The sequence below is a fragment of the Lactuca virosa genome, chromosome 4 (genome assembly GCF_052849685.1).
Source record: "Lactuca virosa cultivar CGN04683 chromosome 4, Lactuca_virosa_CGN04683_v6, whole genome shotgun sequence".
NCBI classification, from domain to species: Eukaryota; Viridiplantae; Streptophyta; class Magnoliopsida; order Asterales; family Asteraceae; genus Lactuca; species Lactuca virosa.
This window is the reverse complement of record NC_136429.1, coordinates 356,127,785-356,152,278: the sequence shown is the minus strand read 5'-3', so window position 1 is coordinate 356,152,278 and position 24,494 is coordinate 356,127,785. Positions and strand designations below refer to the sequence as shown.

At 32.4% G+C, this 24,494-nt stretch overlaps 2 protein-coding genes across 2 annotated transcripts; both read left to right on the top strand.

Annotated features, from left to right (window-relative positions):
* The first annotated feature begins 3,493 nt into the window (after window positions 1-3,493).
* Window positions 3,494-4,186, top strand: LOC145106257 (uncharacterized). The gene has a single exon (XM_079043267.1). It carries the CDS (start codon window positions 3,494-3,496, stop codon window positions 4,184-4,186), a length of 693 nt encoding a protein of 230 aa, XP_078899393.1.
* A 1,371-nt stretch (window positions 4,187-5,557) lies between these two features.
* On the top strand, window positions 5,558-7,651 carry LOC145168965 (putative F-box/FBD/LRR-repeat protein At4g13965). The gene is made up of 2 exons (XM_079087603.1): window positions 5,558-5,628; window positions 5,935-7,651. The coding sequence occupies exon 2, from the start codon at window positions 5,936-5,938 to the stop codon at window positions 7,502-7,504; it is 1,569 nt and encodes a 522-aa protein (XP_078943729.1). The 5' UTR covers window positions 5,558-5,628; window position 5,935; the 3' UTR covers window positions 7,505-7,651.
* Window positions 7,652-24,494: the final 16,843 nt, after the last annotated feature.

Below are 24,494 nucleotides of genomic sequence, written 5' to 3'. Positions count from 1 at the left end.
ATTAGGAAGAAGCAGACTAGTGATAGCGAGATGGGAAAAAGATAAGGACTATTTGGTCAACTGGAAACTTTGGTAACAAGTTGAAACTTGCAAGCAAAAACATCCTCCATAAAAAAAGACAAAATTTCACAATTAGTCCCTATGGTTTACAAAATATCACTTTGAGGACTTCCTAGCAAAAAGTCACACCATTAGTCCTTACTGTTTCAGTTCATTGCGTGATTGGTCCTTGACCCTAACCCCGTCACTTTTGTACCGTTAGTGCATGGGTATTTTTGTCTTTTCATTTACCGGTCACTATAATCCTTCATCACCAAAGCTATCTCCTAAAACTATACCAGAACCACCAATATATCCACCGACACATACACCACCATCACCACCACCAAAGCTATCTCTTGTTTCAACTTCTGATGTCGTTGATTTATGATCAGCAACAGGGGTATGTGTTGTTGTTGATGATGATTTCTTCACCCAACTACACCGACTTGTGTAATAGGACTAGGGTTAGGGTTCTTAAAGCTGTTAAAGGAGATGAAAGTACCAATCGATCTACAAGAGAGAGAGGGGGGGGGATGAAGAATGGTAACAAAGTTATGTTCGATTTGCAGGTTCTGATTTGTAGGTTCCGAAGAAGCATCGTTCGTAATCTCTTTCTTCTCTTGCGATTCTTGGTTTCCGATTTTTAAGGTGTCGTCAGATCTTTGGGGAGGAAACGGGTGGGACGGTTCAATGGGGATCACGTTCCTCATAATGGTGAAAGTAGCTCTCTTCTTCCTTCCGAAACAAACGCACCACCACCTGAAAGCCCTCGTGTCTCCAACACCATCTCCAATTTACACTGGAAATGATGTACATCTCTTCCAGTCAAACATGCATCATCAAACCCTTCCCCTTCAACCACCACTCCCGTTTCCGCAAGAACATATAGCAAACAACAGAAATCACAAGTAAGATCGATCATATTCCTGACAAATATAGATTCAAAATTGAAATGAAGCCCCTTAGGTTTATTGGGCTAGTTTGTAACTTTGGGCTTTAGGGTTTACAGTCATACATCGATAAAATTGTGTGCAAATTGGGGCGATTCAAGCTTCGGTTTCAAGGTCCCTATCTGTACCTGGGCGAAACATTGTTATCGTAAGATCAATTTCTTTTGCAGCACGTAAGGATAATGATCAAGTCGAGAGTGCTAATGGTACGTTTTTTATTATATATACTAGTGATTTGATTTTCATATTCCAAATTTGTTGAAACGATTTTGTTTCAAATGAAGATCAAATCGGTTCTGTTGAAGTAAAGAACGATGAAGAGATTGATGAGGAATAAGCGATTTGCAGAATCTGCTTTGATTTCTGCGATGAAGGTAATCAGTTGAAGATGGAATGCAGTTGCAAAGGTGCGCTTAAACTTATTCATGAAGAATGTGCAGTTAAACGGTTTAGTGTTAAGGGGAACAAAAACTGTGATGTTTGTGGTCGTGAAGTCTCAAATTTACCAGTAACTTTGCTTTGTATGCCAAGTTATGTTCAAAGACAAACCATGAATATGAATCCACAAAATCAACAACATCTGAATTCAGGAACAATAAGGTAGCTTTATTAATTTTTCAAATTTTGATGGAGAATTTAGAATTCTTGAATTCTTACATATTTGTTTATTCAGTGCATGGCAGGATTTTGTGGTGCTAGTATTGATAAATGAAAAGACAAAAATACCCCTGCACTAACAGTACAAAAGTGACGGGGTTAGGGTCAAGGACCAATCGCGCAATGAACTGAAACCATAAGGACCAGTGGCATGACTTTTTGCTAGGAAGTCCTCAAAGTGCGATATTCTGTAAACCACAGGGACCAATTTTGTAATTTTGTCAAAAATAAAACTCTACTCGCCTCCCTGCTCCTCCCTCCCCTTTAATTCTTCTTCGTCGGAAACCTCTTTTTTGTCCGTCGGATGGATTTCTAACATTGAACAATATTAAATTGCCATAAAGGTAAGATGAAACTGTGATAGTTTGTACATTGAAAACGTGTACTATACAGGCTAGTAAGGCACATATATTATTCGGCTAAAGGTAAAATTGAACGGAGTACAAAAACTTTTCCGGCAAGAGAAAACGGTGAGGACAACGGAGATAAGAAAAAAAGAAGGTTGACGGAAAGATGTTGGGATCATCATTTATTTATTGATTTCTTTAATAAATAAAATATAGCGCTACAAACTTTTTTTTTTTATATAATTTTACTAGTATTATTTAGTAAATATTTTTCAGATTACCACTTGGTAAATATATTTTTTTAGTTACATGTTTTGGTAAATAAAACTCTCATTTCCTCAAGGTTAATACTTAATAGCATATAAAAGGAAAACGGAAATTAGTCTACGTACATAAGATTGTTACAATTAAAGTTTGGCATCTTCCATATTAGAGTTTTTTTTTTTGCAAAAAGGGCTGTTTTTAAAAAGCCTTGTAGAAATGGAGTTTAATTGTGTTTGTAGAAATGGTTCCTGACCCTCAAACTCAATAGGTAAATAAAATGAGCCCTCACAAACTTACAACATTGATCATTTATCTTTTAAAATATGTTAAAATTTTATCCTTTTATATTTTTTTCTACATTTACCTGATATATATAATATTATCTAGCTTAAATATATTATTAAATTTTATAGATAGCATTTAATTGTTTTTACGACACAAACGACCTCATTTATATTCCAAAATTTTGTAATATTAAATATTATTTTATTTATACAAATACAATTAACATATAAATATTGTTAGAATCATATAAATAATAAATAAATAAATATTAATATATATATATATATATATATATATATATATATATATATATATATATATATATTGTCCAATCAAATAGTTGAACCTGTAAAAGCTAACACTCTATCCGAAACAAAAATGTCACTGTTTACTGAAAACTCTTAAAATAAAGATGCATGAATTGTCATATCTAAATTTTTTTAGTTGAATTTATTTTACTTTTTGATGCTATAAATTTGATCTTACGAGTTAAGGTTCTTCATCATTCTTTCAAAATTGTTTCCACTCAATCACACATTTCTCAGTTCTTTCATGCTTCCATATTATTCACATAATTAGTTCTTTCATATATTTAATATAAGGTATGTATAGTTTCTAAATATTTTGCATCTATTTTGCTCCAAATAGACAGTTATGTGTTCTTTCTGATAGGCATAAATGAATCATTCATGCAATGGAAAATCTAGAGGAGTGGAAAGAGCCATTAGCATACCATCGTTTTTGTCTGAGGCATGACAGAAGTAATCTAATGAAAAGGTACAAGAATGTGAGCCTTAAAAAAATTTGTTGGTCTATGGGTAGCACCACACAAAAAAGGAACTTCGCTAAGTATATAAGGGAAATAAAAGCAATCAACATGGAAGCTTGTCAGTATTTGAGGGAAATTAAAATATGTCAATGATGTCTTTTATATGATGAAAATCATCGATGGGGGCATGGGGTTTCTTAACGACCAATAACTCTGAGAGTATGAACAATGCATTACGAGGAGCGAGACAATTGCCAATTAGGGCGTGTATTGACCTTACATTCAATAGAACTGTGCAACTTTTTAGAAAGCATAGTGCTATTGCAATGAACTGTATTACGCCTCTACCAAAATGTTTGTGGTGTCTATTTCTTAAACGTGACACTCGTGCACAAAGTCATGTTTTATCTGAGTTTCACTATAATGAAGGTGTTTACAGAATTGTCACAAGGTCACAAATAAATGGAACTGGAGGAAATACACAAACTGTTAATTATTTTCAACATATGTGTACTTGTGGTAAGTGGCAAATGGAGAGATTTCCATGTTCACATGCACTTGTAGTTTGTCGGAATAGAGGGGACAACCCTCTTTCTATTGTGAACAATGTGTACACTACTATGACGTACAGACAACAATACAATTTTGGGTTTGTACCACTTCCTCATGTTGATTATTGGTTGGATTCAAACTGGACGATTGAAGCAGATTACTCAAAACTTTCCGTTCATCGAGGACGAAGGCGTGCAAACCGAATTCGTAATGAGATGGACATTCGTCATCCTGATGAACCTCGCAGATGTACACTATGCCACCAACCAGGTCATAATAGAAGAAATTATTCAAATTCTCAACCAATATTCAATGAGTAGTAAACTATGTTTTGGTTGATTGTGTTGTAATTTCATGTTTAGTTGATCTTGTATTTTCTTATGTGATTTTGTACTATAATTTCTGAATTTAAGTAATGTAATATCAATTATGTGTTTTCTTATTTCTTATTATTACAATATTTGATATTAGTATTAATGGAAATATATAAATGAGATATATATGGTATTGAAAACTAATAATCGTTAGTTATAAATTAAATAATATATTTATGCTAAATATTATTAAAATTAAGTAAATGTACAAAGTACAAATAAAAAATATAGTAGGATTTAGTAATAACATATTTCATAAAATAAGGGTCAATGTTGAATATTTTTATGAACTATTTTGTAAATTTAAAATTTACGTAAATTTAATAAGACGTAGTAGTAACATATTTTTACAAAAGATTATAATTATAACATATTTTTATAAGACAAGGGACCAATGCTGTAAGTTATAAGGGTGAACGGAATGGAAAGGCGGGTTGCAAATTTTTTGGGTGGTATCGTCGGGTTACCGTTCCTTCCAAGCAAGCGGTTTAAGTGGGTTTGGAAAAATTAGTTTGAGTGGCTTTTAGAAACCGCAAGAAACTTTATCAATTTGTTTTGTGGGTCATGCATTTCCTTTTTCATTTAATTTTTCAAAGAAAAAAAAACAAGAAGCATAGCATACATATATGCAAACGTGACGTTTTATTTATTTGTTTTTTTTCTACATAAGTTTGTATACATATATATCGAAAGTAGATATATATTACAATTCAAGCAATAATCACTTGTGCATTATGCATCAAAACTTGTACCAAAACAATTTTATATGTTTTTTTAATTATTTTCTAAATTAGTTTGTATATTTTTAATATTATGTAAATTAGTTTTGTATAATTTTTATTAGTTTGTGTTTATTTTAAAATAAAAAATTAAGTGGGTTGAGTGGGTTGAGAAAGATATGATTTCCATGTATTGTGGGTTGAGAAAGATGGAAGAGAGATGAAAGAGAAATGTTGATGTGGCGCTGAAATGACAGTGGGTTGAGTGGGTTGGGAGGGTAGGAGGGATTATAAGTGTTGATATTATATAAATTATGTAAATGTAGAAGAAAAAAATATAAAAGGATATAATTTTAACATATTTTAAAAGGTAAAGGACCAATGTTGTAAGTCTGTGAGGGCTCCTTTCATTTACGTATTGAGTTTGTGGGCTTGAGTTTGTGGGCCAGGAACCCCATTTCTACAACCACAATTAACCATTTCTACAACCACAATTAAAAGAGCTCCATTTCTACAAAGCAATATCAAAACTGGCCCTTTTTTGCAAAAAACTCTCCATATTACTCTAAATAAAACATGAGCCCTAAATAATCTAATAATAATAACGATTGATCTCACACTCGATGAACCGGCTGCTGCTGCGGTTTGTCTCTCGAGATTTGTTATCAGGTAAATCATCGAATTTGTTTTGCATCTTGTTGTTGGTCTTTGGTGCGTGTAAGTCCCGCATCAAACTGGATGCATTAACTACAACGATTAAACTCCAAATTACAAGATTGGTTTTTTTCTTATAAGCTTGGAGTTCTGGGTATCAATCAATGTTTGTGTGTCTTGATTTTCTTTGTACCGAAACGAAGAGAAATTTTGAACATTTTTTGTGGTTTGAAGCAGTTTAAACCTATACTCTTATGTTGTATATTAAGATAAGATGTTGGTTTTTATTATTAATGATTATGTGTTGTTATGGGTTTATAGGATGAGACGAGAGGTAGAAGATGTTCCGGAGTTGATGCATCATATACAATCACTGTTGCCGGTAAAAGAAGCTACCCGCACCAGCTTGTTGTCCAAGTCATGGCTACATGCTTGGTCTACCATCCCTACCCTCAGGTTTTTTATTCTCAAGAAACAAAATGGAAAGAGCATGAAGCTGGTGGATGTGGACCGGACTCTCATAAGGTATCTCCATTTTAACATACCAATCCAAAAGTTTGAGCTTCTTATGGACATTGAGAACCTAGAGTCGGCTTCTCATGCTGAAAAATGGATCAGACCTGTGGCAACCAAAACATGTCTCAGAGAGCTTTCTCTCTCAATCTTAATTTATGGTGCCCCGTTTACATTGCCAGATGAGATACTCTCGGGTGAAAACCTAACTAAGATAAGAGTTTCATCCCCACTGATCCATTCGGTTTGGATGCCAATGCCAACGACTCCTGTGATCAACTGTGTGTCCCTACGGGAACTGCACTTTGATGGTGTGCGCATAAGTGAAGAGGCCCTCCATGACATATTGTCCTCTTGTCGCTTGCTTGTGAAGATAGTGCTTTCACATTCTTGCGAGGGGTTCAAGACCATCAAGGTTAAAAACCTTCCTTGTCTTTACAAATTAAGAATATGTGTGGGTGATGGATATCGATGCTCTACTGCTTTGGAAATCAGTGATGTCCCGAATCTTGGTGTGTTTAGCTGCAATCTACATTTTCCATTCAAAGCCCATTCAATATCATTAGTAAGCAGCGTGACACAGTTAACGTTAGGTGGTAGGGTGATAACTGACAACGCGTGTCTGCACATGATCGAATCGGGATTTCCTTCCCTCGAGAGTTTGACTCTTGATGATATGTCAGCTTGGATGTTGAAAAGCTTCCATTTCGCATGTGCTTCCATCAAGAGATTGACCTTGCAGTTGTGCCCATGCACGCTTATCGAGGTACAAGTACATGCTTCAAAGTTACTTTTTTTCTGCTTTGATGGCGGTGCTTTGCCTGATCTCTTGTTTCCGGTCTCTACTCTCATGCATATCACGGTTTCACTCAGAGTCGACCTTCCTGTTGATGCTTATCTTTTTCTTAAGATGAGGGAAGCACTCGCCTTGTCACTCAAGTGCGATGTTCGTATAACAACTTTCAACTCTGAGCGGCCAATGGACATCGACATGGATGATCTAAGAACACAGCTCCTGTCTCCTCCTGCTACGAATGTGCGAGAACTGTGGTTTGAAACGAGTGAGGATGAATGCATGTGGGAAAGATCCCCATTTCTTGATGCATTTTTTGAGATTTGCCATCCCAAGCACGTATTCGCACAGCCAGACTTGCAATTTAGACACAAGAATCACTTTCTCAGACTGATTCTGAGAGAGGTCTTGGATAAGAAGAAGACCATCACAACTGCTGGAACCCCTTATTGGTCTCATTACCTCAAACACGTTCAAATAAGAGAGGCTCCGGATCAAATATGGAAAACCCTTATAAATTCCTGGAGAAGCTTTTTAGACGACCCCGCTCCTGGTCTCATGCACTTCAAACTAGTGTGGCGTTGACCATCATCATTCATCTCTTGTTGGGTTGGGTTGGATTTTTTGTTTTACTATTTCCTGTTTTAAATTTTATTTATCCTATCTCTTCACAAACATATTTAAACATATAACTATGAATTTTATATTTATTTGATAAGCAAAACGTAAGTACATACCACCTGCCGAATATTGTAACTCTGATTGCATAGATCCATATTTTTTTTTCAGCTAACCAATTTACACCAAGCTTCCTACGCGATCCCTCTCTCTAATGGGGCATTTTTTTTAGCTTATCATGCATAAGGATGTATATCTAGACAATGACTGTGGTTTCCTTCCACCTCAACCTCTATCTCATCGTGACCCACCTCACCAATGGTGTACTGCAACGAGAAGAAGAGAGAGGAACAAGGAAGAAAGATGAAGCCAGAGAAACACAAAAGAAGAGAGTGTGGTCTCTCGTGGAATATACCACATGAAGCCATGATTGTGGCTCCACGTCATCACAACGAAACTTCCGAGGTGGTGTGCACGATGGTTGCTCTTCTCCAACACATCCCCATGAGACCTTTGTATCATGAATACCTCATAGCCTTGCTATTTGAATTTAGGGTTAACTATTTAAGCATAATACTATTTGAATTTAGAAATTTATAATTAGTCACTAACCTTTGTATCATGAATACCTCATAGCCTATGGGTTGTGTAAGGTGCTGTTTGTTTTTTGGAAAAAACATCTTCAGACCTCTTATTGCTGCGCGGCGCACCACACGCACAACACTTTTCATCTTGCAGCTATTTGTTTTTCAGAAGTCTTCGGATTAAAAAACCTTTGCGCGTGTTCTTCTTGGTGCAACACTTGTTTTGCCTCTTCCTACCTATTTCAACCTCATATTTTTCTTTTTTTTTTCTTGCTAAAATAGCGATTATATATTGCTGAAATCTTATTTCACATTTTTTTCGTTTTATTTTGTTTATTCTTGTTGAATTTTTTTTCTTTTTTTTATATTGAATAATAATAATTTGTTGATGAAATATCATTATTTTATGCTAAAATATATTTATTTTTTGTTAAAATATCATTATTTTTTGCTGAAATATCATAAATTTTTGCCGAAATGTCATACATTATTAAATTTTCGGTATTAAAAAACTATTTTCGGATTATAAAATCAGTTTATTTTAATTTTTTAATATCTGCACCAGGATGCATATGTTAAAAAAAAAACACGCTTCTTATTACAGTCTGCAGCCGTTTGGTCCACCTCTTCTACTGCAGAGGGTTGCAGAGGTGGTCCGCAGACTTTATGGATTTTTGCTTCAAAAAAACAAACAACACCTAAGTCAAAAGGGTTGGGCGAGGATTTAAACTTTTAAAGACTAATTGTGATTAAGTGTTTAAATTACCACTACTGATATGATTCCTAATATATATATATATATATATATATATATATATATATATATATATATATATATATATATATATATATATATATATACACAAACACTAGTTGTGAGATCCATGTATTACATGGGTTAGTTTGTTTTTAAAAAAAAAGTTAAATATAAAGGTCAAAATATTTGAAAACTTTGAATTTATAAGAAAATAAGAAAAATAATGAATTATTATAATGAAAATGTTTTTTATCTTTTAAATTTAAACAATTAATTAAATAAATAAACAAAAGAAACTTATGAGCTTTAATTTTGGGAATTTTGAAATTAAATGGTAAACTGATTAATGAAATTGATATCCATTTATTACTATATTTATTGCATTTATTACATTAAAATATTATATAGAATTTAATAAAATAGAAAAACTCATAAAATGACATGTGGAAAAAAAATTAATTCAAAATAACCACAAAATGACATTTGACAAATTGAATGAGAGTGTGACAAGTGACAGAAAAACTTTCATTTATTAGAGTGTATATATATATATATATATATATATATATATATATATATATATATATATATATATATATATATATAAGGAGAGAGAGAGAGAGAGAGAGAGAGAGAGAGAGAGAGAGAAAGAAAGAGGAGATGAAAGATCATTTGAGAACTCATACATTCCGAGAACCTGAGAACCAAATAATAGCTGTTAGATCAAATTAATAGAAGGTCAAGATGATTTGTGGCATTTTTGTAAATAAGTAGAAAAAAATAACACACGGGGGTATGACATTGAAATTAATCGATGGGCATTTATGGTACTCAGATCATTTCCACCAAATCAATCGATGCCATATTTCTCCCAAATTCTTCAATTGTCTCATCATCCCTCTTTCTCTCACAGCTTCGTCGTTGATTTTTCCCCAATATAGAACCAACGTCTGAAATCCATCGTCTCCTCCATCAACCGTCTCCCTTATTCATTGAATCGAGTAGGGTGAAGACTCTGGTGATGGGTTTTGAGCATTCTAACACTCCTATGGTGTACTTGCAACCGTATAAACCTTGGATCTATGCTTTCTCTATTATACATGCAAATATTCAATATTCCAAGGTTTTATCCTAACTAGCATATTATGAAGCAACTATACTACAAAAGTCTAGTTAGAAGACATACCTTTTGATGTGGCTTGAAGTCTTGAACTTTAAGAGCTTAGCCCCAATAGTGTGGAAGCCTCAAGTGGAATCACAAATCACCAAAAACACCTTGGAAAACTTGAGAGAATAGTAAGCACACTAGAAATTGGCCCACTCTTGTTTACACACACATTAGTGCCATTCCATGTGCCAAGGACCTCTTTATATAGTATGGAGGATTAGGGTTTCATCCATGTAAACCCTAATACCCATGACCTTTCATTTCCATAGGATCCATGGGTTAAAAACTCCATGGACTATCCATGCAAGCTTAGCCCAACCTAAATGAACTTGGCCCATACTATATATAAGAGTCAATATTTAATTAGTTCCTTTTGATCACTAAATTAATTATAAATTAATTCTTGATCAATACTAATTAAATAATATGATTCCATATTAATATATTAGAACTTATAATATATTAATATAAATCATAAACATACTATTCTCAAAAGACTATCCATATAAATTGTTCCGGTGAAGTGCAACCCAAATGGACCATGCTACTCTCGGGTCGAATACATACCAATAATAGTTATGAGCTTAAACATCTAATCCAACAGTCTCCCACTTGGATAAGTCTAAAACTATTATTGCGTATGACTCCAAAACCCGACTAGTAATCGTAGCTCTTAAAGCCGCTGTCGAACTATGACCTTAGTTAATGACTTGTCCATTAGATAAGGGATCATATATTCCTCCATTCTGGATATCATATGGACTGAGACATGGATTATAATCATTCTCTCTGTCCAGTTGTTGTTTCCCGATTTCCGATTTATGACGACCGACTAATTGAACAAATCAAATCAGTTCAGGCTTGGCCAAGCACTTCGGGGTGTCATCACTAAATCATCGAGGGGCCCACATATATCGCTTTTATCCCTTCAAGGGTAAAAGGAATGGATAAACTTCGACTCATATGCTTGTTCTACTACTTGTTGAATCATACACAAAGGCACATTTTATAACATCGAGTTACCAATGCGTTTACGTACAATCAATGCATAACCAACTCGTAGGAAACAACTCATATCTCTAGGTTTGAAGAATATAAGATATTATCGTCTCATGATCACTCGTGATAAAATCCATGAAGTGAGTCAAATGAGCGTGAGTTTAATCCAATACTCAGAACTTATGAGCACTCATGAATGTTGCAACAACTCTTACTATGTCCACTACCTTGGACATTTACAAACCAGCTTCATGACAGTCTTGATTCATATCTACTTCCAACATATGACCGACTGTGGATGGTTTGAATAACTTAGTCATTCGGGAAGAACGACCTAGTTATTCTGGAAGTCAAAACATGCAAAGTGAAACACAAGAATAATCGAATCCAATATGGTCTCAGAACTTATGAATATAAATAGAACACCTTTTATTTATCACCATATTGATCACACATTATTCATTGCATACTGTTTCAAACTATCAACTTTATACTTGAATTAAAAACAATAGTTGTCCCATGCTCCAAGCATGTACACTATGTTTTCTAAACACTAGTCATGCCATACACCAAGTATGCACACTATGTTTGTCTAAACATTAGTTATGCCATACACCAAGTATGCACACTAAGTTTGTCTATGATCTTTACTCTGTGAAATAGATCGATTGAACATAATTCCAATGATTCTCGTTTCACAATCCCAAATCCTTACCGCAAATGCAAGAATTCCAAATTCCTGCCATTTACCTAAATCTGTTAGATTCTAAACTTATATGCATTGATCCTCTTGTAATGATTATGCACAAAGTCACAAAGACTTGTCAACAAAAATTACAGAGTATTCCAATGGAGATCATTCCATGGAAACGAAGTCTCAAATTCAAAGTACATTGCTTTGAACATCCTTCTTGCCTTAAGTTTCCTAATCTTACACAGATTTAATGAATAACTTCCACCTATGGGAATATTTCCATATTCTCATTTTGACAATCACTTCTGAACAAGAGTTGCCTCTTTTCAGAATATGTCAAAATGGTCCTCTGCAAAAATTTACACCATACTTCTAACTGTCCCTGAGCAACCAATCTTTGGTAAACCTTAGATTGTCCTCGACAATTGCTTAATCATTTTAGTCATATCCAATTCGAGACGTTTCCCCTCTTAATGCCCTGAGCATTTGGAAAATTTAGAAAGGGTGAATATTATAGCACATGCAATCGATCCTATATCCGAAGCATATGGGACACGATTCATGATGTCTCACATAAAGACATGATACTAGATCAGTCTTTCTGCTATAATATTTCTATTTCTATTAGCCAAGTTCTCATAATTCAGATTATGAAAAGGGATGCCGTAATCATAATCAAATTTTAGAACGCAGAGAATGGACCCATATATAGAATTTCCTTATGTTGAGCCATTCCAACATAAAATTCATATATATATATATATATATATATATATATATATATATATATATATATATATATATATATATATATATCCTTGACTAAAGATGATTAAAACCTCAATCTAAGCTTTTAGAATTGAAATGAAGTATTATTTCCTCTCCCTTAATTATAGCAAAAACAATTTTTCCCAATTGAACTTTTGCTTTTCTATAATTAACATTGCTAACTTGCAATACTTATCATAATTATCATGCTCCCACTAACACGATGATTATTAGCATAACACTTATGCTCCTACTAGCTTTGACATGTACTCAAAAATCAGCTGCACTTCTAAAAATTAATACTTTATTGACTTTCTTACCAAAGTTCAGAATTCTGATACGAGATGCTTTGATAAGACTTTATCAAAATCATACACCTTTCCTTAGATAGCACACATGTGTGTCTAAAAAATTTCAGAACTATGAAAAGGGATGCCGTAATCATAATCTCAAATGTTTAGACCTTTGCCATTCCTCACAAGTCCATGTTAGTGTGCCGGTTAACGACACACGCTCCACTAACGACTTTGAGAATGCAAATATCACAATTGCAATCTACTTAAAACCACTTAGTGAAAGCATTTCCTCACCATCATTTTCATGAATCGGAGAGAAACCTTATGACACTTAGATTTTATGGTGTATGTGTTCCTATCCATGTGAATTTGTCAAAACCATAATCACAAGACAAGGTTAGTGACAAATCCAAACTCGTATGGATTGATCTTGTGTAGTCTTAACTTCTTGCCACCTGGCAGTACAAGGGCAAGGGCTTGCCATTGCTTCCAAGTTGTTATGCAACCAATTGAGAACTCTCAGAACTCATATGCAAAGTTAACTTTAACTGGAATGGGCACATAAGTAAGAATATGTCAACACGATAGGTTATAAATCTCACGTCGTGTGCTAGCGATAAACTACAGGTTTTTATTCTTGATTAGACTCTTTCAAGATCTTTTAGACTCCCACTTTCCTCTTGACATATAAGACTCCCTTGACAAATATTCAAGAGATAGTGCGGATTCTTTATCAAGACAAACACTTCACACAATTGGCCTTAGTTGGTCTTTGTTTTATCCAAAACATCACAACTTACCAATTTTAAATGTACAAGAGTAGGACACATTTTACTCTTACACTTGACAAGTGTTATAAACCTTTCTTTAAGATATGTCACTCAACTTATAGTCTTGGAGTATGACTCTAAGAATTGTTTTGGAACGAAGTATGACTCATCTTCTTGATTTAACCATTTCAACAATTCATGACTCCTCTTCTTAGCCATAAGAATGCACTAAGATGTCCTTAGAGGATGAATTGTGATATGGTCTCACAATCATTAAGATGATCATAAAACATGATACTAAAGTACTCTCCCATCTTTCCAGATTTGAGAAACTTTTATCTTTCTGCCTAATTTGATTCTTCTCATTCGTTCTGCCATACATCGAAACTTTTCCAATGTTTCAGATTTATACTTAAACTTGTAAGTATAACCATATTTACTAAACTTTAGTAAATCATGACGAATAGTCTTATCGATCTTTTGTGGTGGACTTGACCAGTGCACAAGAATGTGTAGTCGATCCCTTAGTCCTTCACTTGACTCACATATACATTAAACGAGGAATTAGTCTTAATTTTCCAAAGCTGAAAGTTCTCATTCATCATACTATACAACTTGCATGATTCAAAGTTTCGGTCCAATTGAAAACTTGGGTGATGAGAATCTTTCCTTATTTGGTAAATCTAGACACTACCACAAATGAAAGGATCAATTTCATATTTCCATTATTGCTACAAACATATAAACATCAATTTTCCATAAATGCCATTGCAAGGAGATAAAATAAAATAAAACAAAAAATTTTATATATTTATAAGATGCGGAAAAATCTTTTTCCTTACAATGCAAATTTAAATGGAAACTATGCTATTACATATTTCCTACCAATCTATCATAACTCTCTAAGTAGTAGTTCAAGAATCCGATCTTCGAACCATACGATTGAAATCCATCTTCGCGATCAGATTCAACATACTATTTCTTTAAGTTCCCTTCCCTTTGCTTGATCCTGCCATACATCAAAATGTATTAAGAATCTTCAAATAGGAACTTAATTGAGTTAGATAGTGGACTTACCTAAAGCAGAGTCAAACTTTTTGACTAGACCTTCTCTCAAATCTTTCAGGTAGTTAAGGCAGCTTCACAACCAATGTCCCTTCCTTTGGCAACAGAAACATATGGACCCTTTGGGAATGGCACACAGGACTATCTTAGACTTAGCCTTTCTCTTTACCATTTGGTCAACCGAGTTGACTATGGCTGTTCCCTTTCCATTGGGAAGAAAAAGCTTTTCTAGATATCCAATGTTACCAATTGTAAATGTCCATGGTAGTTTGAGAAGTTGATCTACTAATCAAATTTACTTTACCAGAGCTCCAAATCATTGCTGATACAGCAGCACCAAGAAAATAGATAAGATCATTAGGGTCATGTCATAGTCTGTTACATAGTAGTCCTAAAGGAACTCACTGTGTGACTTAGAAAGTGATTGAACAACCAACTTTCTCAAGACTTTGACACCCAACTCTCCCAACTTGTCAATATGTGAGCACACATAGACCTTGCTTGCCAATAGGGCTTGAGTGACTTTGAACTATTCAAGAACTTGTGGGTTAGGGAGAATAATTGGAGGAGGTGGAGGAAGAGAAGTATGATTTCCATTATCCAACCACGGAACATCATCTTCATTAGGAAAGCATGTTCCAAGAGATTTAGGAAGATCATAATTGTCTGAACCAGACACCTTTTGGGAGATATTCAAGATAGTTGATTTAAAGTCCTTAATATAACACCCAATATGAAATATTAAGGCTAGGACCCAACACAATATTTTATAACTTGGAAGAGGGATGCCGTAATCCAAGCTATAGAATATTTGAAGGTAGGCGAATGACGATTCACCAATTTCCACCATGAAAAACGAAATAATTTATTAGGTTTTAATTGGATTTGAAACTCCTAGATCTTTTGAGATTCATTGAACTTTTCAATGGCATGTTGCAATCTCGATTGTGCCCTCTCAAATTTTGTGACTGGGATGCTGAGGATCACAAAACAAGGTATGAATAACCATGCAAATATACTTGGTACCCTTAATATTTACCACTCAATCGATGTACCGGTTAACCACACGCGCTCCACCGATACTATGATAAACATTAAGTTACCCTTTGCCTACCTTGTTAAATCCAGGTTAGTGTGCCGGTTAACCACACACGCTCCACTAACGACTTAAGCAAAGTGCAAAGTGTAATTTCATGGGTTAGCACCAAATTCACATTTTCCTAAAGTAACTAAGATTGGGAATTTAGAAAAGGTTTAGTTACTTTATATTTATCATTATACTTATAATGATAGAATTATAGTCCTTTTCCTACCCGTTCGGTAACGACCCTCCACCAGTCAAGGAAGCGGTGGGTGAGAGTGGACACCCATTAAACTGCCATTTTATAGGCAGTAACCTTATACCCCCCCCTTATAGACCGACTTCGTGAATGAGACCTACTAACGGTAAGACTGACTTTGTTCTTATACATATATATATATATATATATATATATATATATATATATATATATATTATTAACTTATAATACTATAAAGTATAAAGGTTGAATTTTAACTTTTAAAATTGTAGGGATTGGAATTAAAGTGTGTGTGAAACTTAACAAATTCAAAAACTTGAGGGCAAGTTTTGAACTATTCAAAAACTTTTGGATTTTCATAACTTATGAGTTTAATTAAGGTTTTAAAAACTTTAATGAAGAGACTCTTGAACATCCATAACTTGAGGACAAGTTATGGAGTTCATAAGACAAAAAGACTCTTCAATTGTGTAACCTATGAATTTTAATGGATCTTTAAAAGAAATGACTTTTGGTAATCCATAACTTGAGGACAAATTATGGACTCCATTAAAATAAATTTAGATCAAGAATTAACTAACAAACAATTTTGCAAATAATTCCTATGATCTACCAAAACTCATAAGTGTATGAACAATCATATCAACAATTTCAAGAATTACATAAACACACATAAAACTTGAAATTTTGATAATTATCATTTATTTGGATGAGAATAAACATTACCATAACATCAAAATCAAGTTTTATGAACAAAAAACACTTTGTGGTAATGATTCTAATCCAAAACAGGCAAAAAACTAAAAAAAAAATTTCACTGAACAGTCACCACCTCGTGGTAAATTTTACCACCTCGTAGTGAACTAGCAGATTCCAAAAAAAACGACTTTTCTTGCAAATAGCATCAACTATAATTGAAAACAAGCCTAGGCTCTTATACCACTGATGCGTTTTGAGCATTCTAACACTCCTATGGTGTACTTGCAACCCTATAAACCTTGGATCTATGTTTTCTCTATTATACATGCAAATATTCAATATTCCAAGGTTTTATCCAAACTAGCATATTATGAAGCAACTATACTACAAAAGTCTAGTTAGAAGACATACCTTTTGATGTGGCTTGAAGTCTTGAACTTTAAGAGCTTAGCCCCAATAGTGTGGAAGCCTCAAGTGGAATCACAAATCACCAAAAACACCTTGGAAAACTTGAGAGAATAGTAAGCACACTAGAAATTGGCCCACTCTTGTTTACACACACACTAGTGCCATTTCATGTGCCAAGGACCTCTTTATATAGTATGGAGGATTAAGGTTTCATCCATGTAAACCCTAATACCCATGACCTTTCATTTCCATAGGATCCATGGGTTAAAAACTCCATGGACTATCCATGCAAGCCTAGCCCAACCTAAATGAACTTGGCCCATACTATATATAAGAGTCCATATTTAATTAGTTCCTTTTGATCACTAAATTAATTATAAATTAATTCTTGATCAATACTAATTAAATAATATGATTCCATATTAATATATTAGAACTTATAATATATTAATATAAATCATAAACATACTATTCTCAAAAGACAATCCATATAAATTGTTTCGGTGAAGTGCAACCCAAATGGACCATGCTACTCTCGGGTCGAATACATACCAATAATAGTTATGGGCTTAGACATCTAATCCAACATCTGGATCCTTTGAATCTGAATTCTAAACCACAAAATGCAATGGTTTTTCTGTTTTGGTCGTCTCATCATCGACAAGCACACTCCGAGGTGAACTTTAGGCTACTGGACGACGCACCGTCTAAAGCTTCCAAGAGCTAGGATATAAACAAGATCTGTTTTATACTTACATTGACATTGAAAAGCTTAGATCTAGTTGAATGATGGTGGTGCTTTGGATAACTCAAAATCATAAAACTCATAAAACTCAAAATCATCCAATATGCATTGCTTGCTTGAATGCTCTTTGAAAATTTTAATCATTTGTAAACCTTGTTCTAACTTAACCTGAAAAAAAAGATTAAACTTTAATAACCTAAACACACAAAAAGAAACAAGAATGAGATAACAAATGTAATCAAGAAACTAAAAAACTACCTCCTGGGTGTTTCTATAGTTTGTAACAGGTTTATTCTCATTGTTTCCAAGTGTAATATGCTTCAATAAGATGTTTGGTAAATCCTTAAGAATATGCCACTTCACAGGAACAACCAATCCATTTATCATGTTGCCAATACTCCAAACTTTACAATCAACCGGTCCCACTACATCAACACCATCAAAAAGTATTATAATTACTAATTAGCATAAAGCCACTACCTATATTAAAAAGTATTATAATTACTAATTAGCATGGAGATCAGAAAACACACGTTGCACTATAACAAGATATAAATGCACTTTGTGATTCCAAATAGCATGAATAAGATAAATTGTTTTAGACATTATTACCAGTCATCATTTGAGCCAACTGGTGTTCCATACAGAACTCCTATTTCAATCCACTCTTCAAGTAGCCCTCGATTGGAAGGATTAGCTAAAAGGGCACAAATTCTCTTGTCATGTAGAATAACAAGTGGCCATTTCTTGATTCTATTGTATAGTTCCTTAAACAAAAATTTCAAGCTACTTTATAGTAGTTTTTTGTGTTAGATTATTGTTCAAAGCTGCTATCTTTTACTCAATATACAATCAGAAAAAATAAGAAGAATCATGTTTCTTCAAGAATGCTTCATTCTTCATTCTATTCCTATAACTGTAAAACAAACAACTATTTTTTTCATTCTAATGGAATCAAGATATCTATTTTTTTTCATACCAAACCAAATCCTTACTTAAAGTTTGGATGTGGTGATTTCCATATGTGGTGAGATTATATTTCGTTTCCATCTTAACCGTGTAACCTTTCAACTTTTTTAAAGTATCAAGCTACAATTTTGTTTTTTTTGCTATAAAAAGAACAGTCACTTTTGTTTTCAGCTTGATATTTGTTATGCATCATTTTAAATAATTTCATTAATTTTTTTGGTCTTGTAAGAAAAACATATTTAATCTATTGCATTTTTACTAACACATAAAGCTTAATCCTCCGGGGAAACCCATCTTGATGAATTACATGTGATTCACATGTAAATCACAAGTGAATCACATTTGAATTACATGTGATTCACATGTAGATCACAAGTGAATCACATAAGAATTACATGTGATTCATGTTGGGTTATGAGCATATCTACAATCATATGAGATCATCCAACCCTAATTGCTTTAGATCTAAGTTTTTCACTAATTGAACATGCAAATTAAATACAAAAGCAATAACCCTAGAAACTAGTCATATGATCGAAATTCATAAAGAAATAAGGGTTAGAAGATTACCTCACTTGTTATGTACTAATAACAAGACAATCTTGAAGATCATTGACTCTTGAAAGTTTAGTGCCTCAAATGTTGCACCTTTAATGGCTCACAAACACTCTATGCAAGATGATGAGAGGAGAGATACACTTGAAAATCGGCTAGGGTTATGAATATTTTCTTAGGCTGAAATTCTAATGAATAGGGGGGGGGTTATATAGGGCTAGGTTGCTTAATCTTAAAGCTTGACTTGAATAAGGAAACCCTAGTTCCCATCCAAAACCCTAAGCAACCCATGGACCTCCTTAAGGAAGCCCTTGGACGAAATCTTATAGGGGCACCCTATAAATTTCATCCACTCCTTTCCAAGGAGTCCTTAAGCCTAGTTTCATAATTATCAGTGATTTGCCAAACAACCCCTCCATTATTAATCAGTTACTTTAATCCCAAAATTAATCTCAGACTAATTTTTGATTAATCACTAATTAATAATATGATTTTCAAATAATATATTAATCTTGTAATATATTAATAAAATCATTTTGAGTACACATTTATTATTTCAAATAATAAATTCTACTCTCTCTCCACTAGTCCTCCTGTCAAGTTGCATGAGTGAAGGCAATCCAAAAGGACCATGTTACTATCAAATCAAGTACATACCAATTATAGTTATGGGCTTAGACACCTAATCCAACAATTTACAGGTAAATAACATGTAATTCACATATGAATTACATGTGATTCATATGTAAATCACATGTAATTCACATATGATTCACTTGTGATTCACATGTAAATCATAAGTGAATCACATGTGATTCACATGTAGATCACAAGTGAATCACATAAGAATTACATGTGATTCACATGTAGATCATAAGTGAATCACATAAGAATTACATGTGATTCACATGTAAATAACATGTAATTCACATATGATTCACTTGTGATTCACATGTAAATCACAAGTGAATCACATATGAATTACATGTGATTCACATGTAAATCACATGTCATTCACATATGAATTACATGTGATTCACATGTAATTCACATATGATTTATTTGTGATTCACATGTAAATTACAAGTGAATCACATATGAATTACATGTGATTCACATGTAAATCACATGTAATTCACATATAAATAACAAGTGAGCCACATATCAATTACATGTGATTCACATGAAAATCATAAGTGAATAACATATGATTCACAATGTAAATCACAAGTGAATCACATATGAATTACGTCTATATGCATACATGTATTTTGTGTGACTGTTCTTCGTTAATTATTTTTTAAAAATTTTCTTGTGAATTTCACATTTGAATCTTAAAAGATACAATCACATGTGAATATCATATTATATAATCACATGTGAATCTTATATGATATATACATGTGCATTTTTGTGAGTTTTCTTACATTAATCATTTTTTTTTAATTTTCTTGTAGATTTTGAAGAATTTGTAGAAAATATTGAAGAAGTGAAAAGTGATAAATTGAAGAAAATATGGAAATCTTGACATGAAGAAATGATAACACTGTGAATCTTTGTAGTTTTTATTTTATTTTATATTTTAGTTTGTTTCGAATAAAATACTTGTAGTATTATGTTTATATATTGATTAATAAAAATAAGATTTTTTATATTTTACTTACGAGTATTATAGTATAAGAAATATAGTATAAGAAATATGCATATATGGATTTGAAAAAATATGCATATATGCATCTAAAACGTTGATTTTTTTTGTTAAACAAATTAGAGTTTTTTTTTTAAATATTCTAGTTTTCTTTTTTAATTTACTGATTTTTAAAAATTTGCAGCTTTTTTTAAAATAATTGCAGTTTTTTTGAAAAAATTGCAGTTTTTTTTAAATGCAGTTTTTTTTTTTAAAAAAGATTACAGTTTTTGTTTTTTTTTTAAAATGCAGTTTTTTTTGTAAAAAATTTCAGTTTTTTTTAAACAAAATGCAGTTCTTTTTTTTTAAATACATATTATTTTTTGAAAAAATTACAGTTTTTAAAAAAAAAATATTTTTTTAAATTTTTTTAAAAATTCATGTTTTTGAAAAAAATTAAAAAATCTCCATCTTTTTTTATAAAAAAAAGTCAAAAAAAAATTTTAAATCTGAAATTTGATTTATTATGTTAATTTTTAGAACTTTTTATTAAAATTTCCAGTAACAAAAAAAAATTAAACATTAAATGGGATCGGTAAGATGATGATCATACCCTTAATTACTTAACCTTTATTTGTTGTTATGATTTTTAGGATCAAATAACCCCGATATGATTATGATAAATAGAAGACCTCAAAGTGCATTTAGAAATTTGTTATGTTATATAATTTTTAATATTCGCCTCAATCTTTGGTTGTATTTTTTAACTTGTTCGATATTACATTATTGGGATAATGACTTATATTTTTCGATTGTACATATTTGGTCACTGAGTTTTTTTTTCATCCACATTTACCCTTTCAACTTGTTAAACTGTACACATTCAGTCCTTGTAACCGGCTACTCCAGGTTAGCCGGTAAAAGTGACTTAATAAGGTAATATATTTTTTACTTTGTACACATTTAGTCCTTAATATTTTGTACATATTTAGACTTTAATATTTTTTTGTTGCAAAATAAGTCATTTTTGTTTTTATACTAATTTACTACTTATGAATGATTTCTTTAGGTTTTTTTTTCATGACATCTTACGTGAGACAATCATTAATTAGGTGTTTAGGGCTTTTGATGCTTATGTCCATCGTGATCTTGACTACCATGTGTTCTAAATGTCATAAATTCTTCATACGATCTCAGATTTTAACGATCTTGATATTCATACGTTCGTATTTTAGTCTACTACAACTGTTGTTTAGATTACTTCCGTTAAAAGGTAATATACTTTACTTACAATCTTTATATCCCTCCATTTTTTATGAATACATGTATGGATGTTTTGTTATAAAATCATATGTAAAAATATATTACATTTTAACGAGAGTAATCTTAATGAAAGTTGTAGTAGACTAAAAAAAACGAACACGTAGATATAAAGATCGTTAAAATATGATATTGTATGAAGGAATTACGATGTTCAGAACACAATTGTTAAACCAAACCACAAGACCTACGCAACCAAGCAGTCGAGATCGTGATGGACATAAGCATCAACAGCCCCAAACATCTCATCAATGATTGTCTCACTTAAGATATCATGAGAAAAACCTAAAGAAATCATTCATAAGTACCGAATGGGTACAAAAACAAAAATGACTTATTTGGAAACAAAAAAATATTAAGGACTAAATGTGTACAAAAAAATATTAAGGACTAAATGTGTACAAAATAAGAAATATATTACCCTATTAAGTCATTTTTCCCGGCTAACCTGGAGTAACCGGTCATAAGGACTGAATGTATATAGTTTAACAAGTTAAAGGGGGTAAATGTGGACGAAAATAAACTCAATGACCAAATGTGTACAAAACAAAAAAAATATATAACCCTTTTAAGTCATTATCCCTACATTATCCGTCTCATTACCTTAAACATGTTCGAATAAGAGAGGATCCTCATCAAATATGGAAAATCCTAACAAAATCCCAAAGAACCTTTCTAGATCAGTTGACTTGTAGTGTGAACATGAACATTAGTCTTCAAACTAATGTGTCATTAACGATCATTCATGGTTGGGTTGAGCCATTTGTTTTATTATTTCATGTTTTAGGTTTTGTTTTATTCTATTTTCAAAAAAAAAATATTTAAACATAGGGGTGAGCATAATAACCGAAAAACCGAACCAAAACCAAATTAACCGATATAATTGATCCATAATAACCGAACCATTTTAAAAACCGATGGTTTGGTTTCTGATTTTTGTTAACCGATATCTAACGGTTCGGTTATGGTTTTATAGGTTAACCGAACCATTATCAACCGAACCGCTAACTTTATATTTAATATATAAAAATTATAGATTATATATAAAATAATATAGTCAAACTTATAATTCATTAATCATCACTTACCAGGAGACGAACGAGCAATCAAACCATCAAAGGCTGATCACACAGATCACGCACACAGATCATGCAGACACACACAATCTTCCAATCATGCATTGAGTTAGATTATTGATTAATGTTGTAATTCCTAATTGACTAATTCTATAATTTGTAAACATTATACACCATTTGTTTAATCTTCACACTCGTAATCCTAATCGGAGGCTTCTCACACTATTAATCCTAATCAAAAATTGTTTTGACTTTATAGTTCTTTTCGAATGATTTTTTACTTTATAATCACAACTTCTAGGTAAGTTAAGTTTTTGGTTCTTCTTGACTTTGTGATATATTAAAAATGTATTTTTTTTTATTTTTTTGTCTTTTTTTATTTACTGTTTTTGACTTAATCACATTGAATGTTTATGAGTGATTGACTTTTTTTCTTTTCTTTTTTATCCAAATAACACATAATATGAATGTTTGGCTATTTTATTTTATAGTTTTTGATTTAATTGAAGTGAACGTATATGAATGTTTGACTTTATTTTAATGTTAATATCAATTATCAATATATGAAATTATTAATGTCAATCTTTTTTAATGTTTTATATTTTTATTGAATGTTTTTGATTTTGAATGTGACTATGTGTTATCTCACTCCGAGTATCAAATGTACACATTTTATTCTATTACTATAAGCTAGGTTACAAACATTGGTGCCAAAGAATCTCTTATAGTCTCTTTTCATTTTTTATGTCACTATACTTTCATCATTTATATTATTTTGAACATTATGGTTAACCAATATTAACCATTAACTAAAACGACAAAAACCATTAACCATAACCATATTAACCATACTCAATGGTTACCAAAATGCATTAACCAATCATAATGGTTATGGTTCGGTTTTGACAATTAACCGAACCAAACTGTCCCATACATACCCCTATAATTAAACATATAACTATTAATGTTATATTTATCTGATATGCCAATCGTTGCATCAATACACACCACCACCTGAATATTGTAAGTTGATCACATGGAACCCTTTTATTTTTAGCCAACCAATTTACACACCAAGCTTCGTACATGACCTCCTCACTCTAATACAACATATACAACATTTTTAATGCTTATTACTATTTCAATTTAGGGTTAA

Excerpts from the sequence above, each read along its gene's own strand:
- LOC145106257 (XM_079043267.1), top strand. The coding sequence starts at position 3,494 with ATGGGGGCATGGGGTTTCTTAACGACCAATAACTCTGAGAGTATGAAC.
- LOC145168965 (XM_079087603.1), top strand. The coding sequence starts at position 5,936 with ATGAGACGAGAGGTAGAAGATGTTCCGGAGTTGATGCATCATATACAA.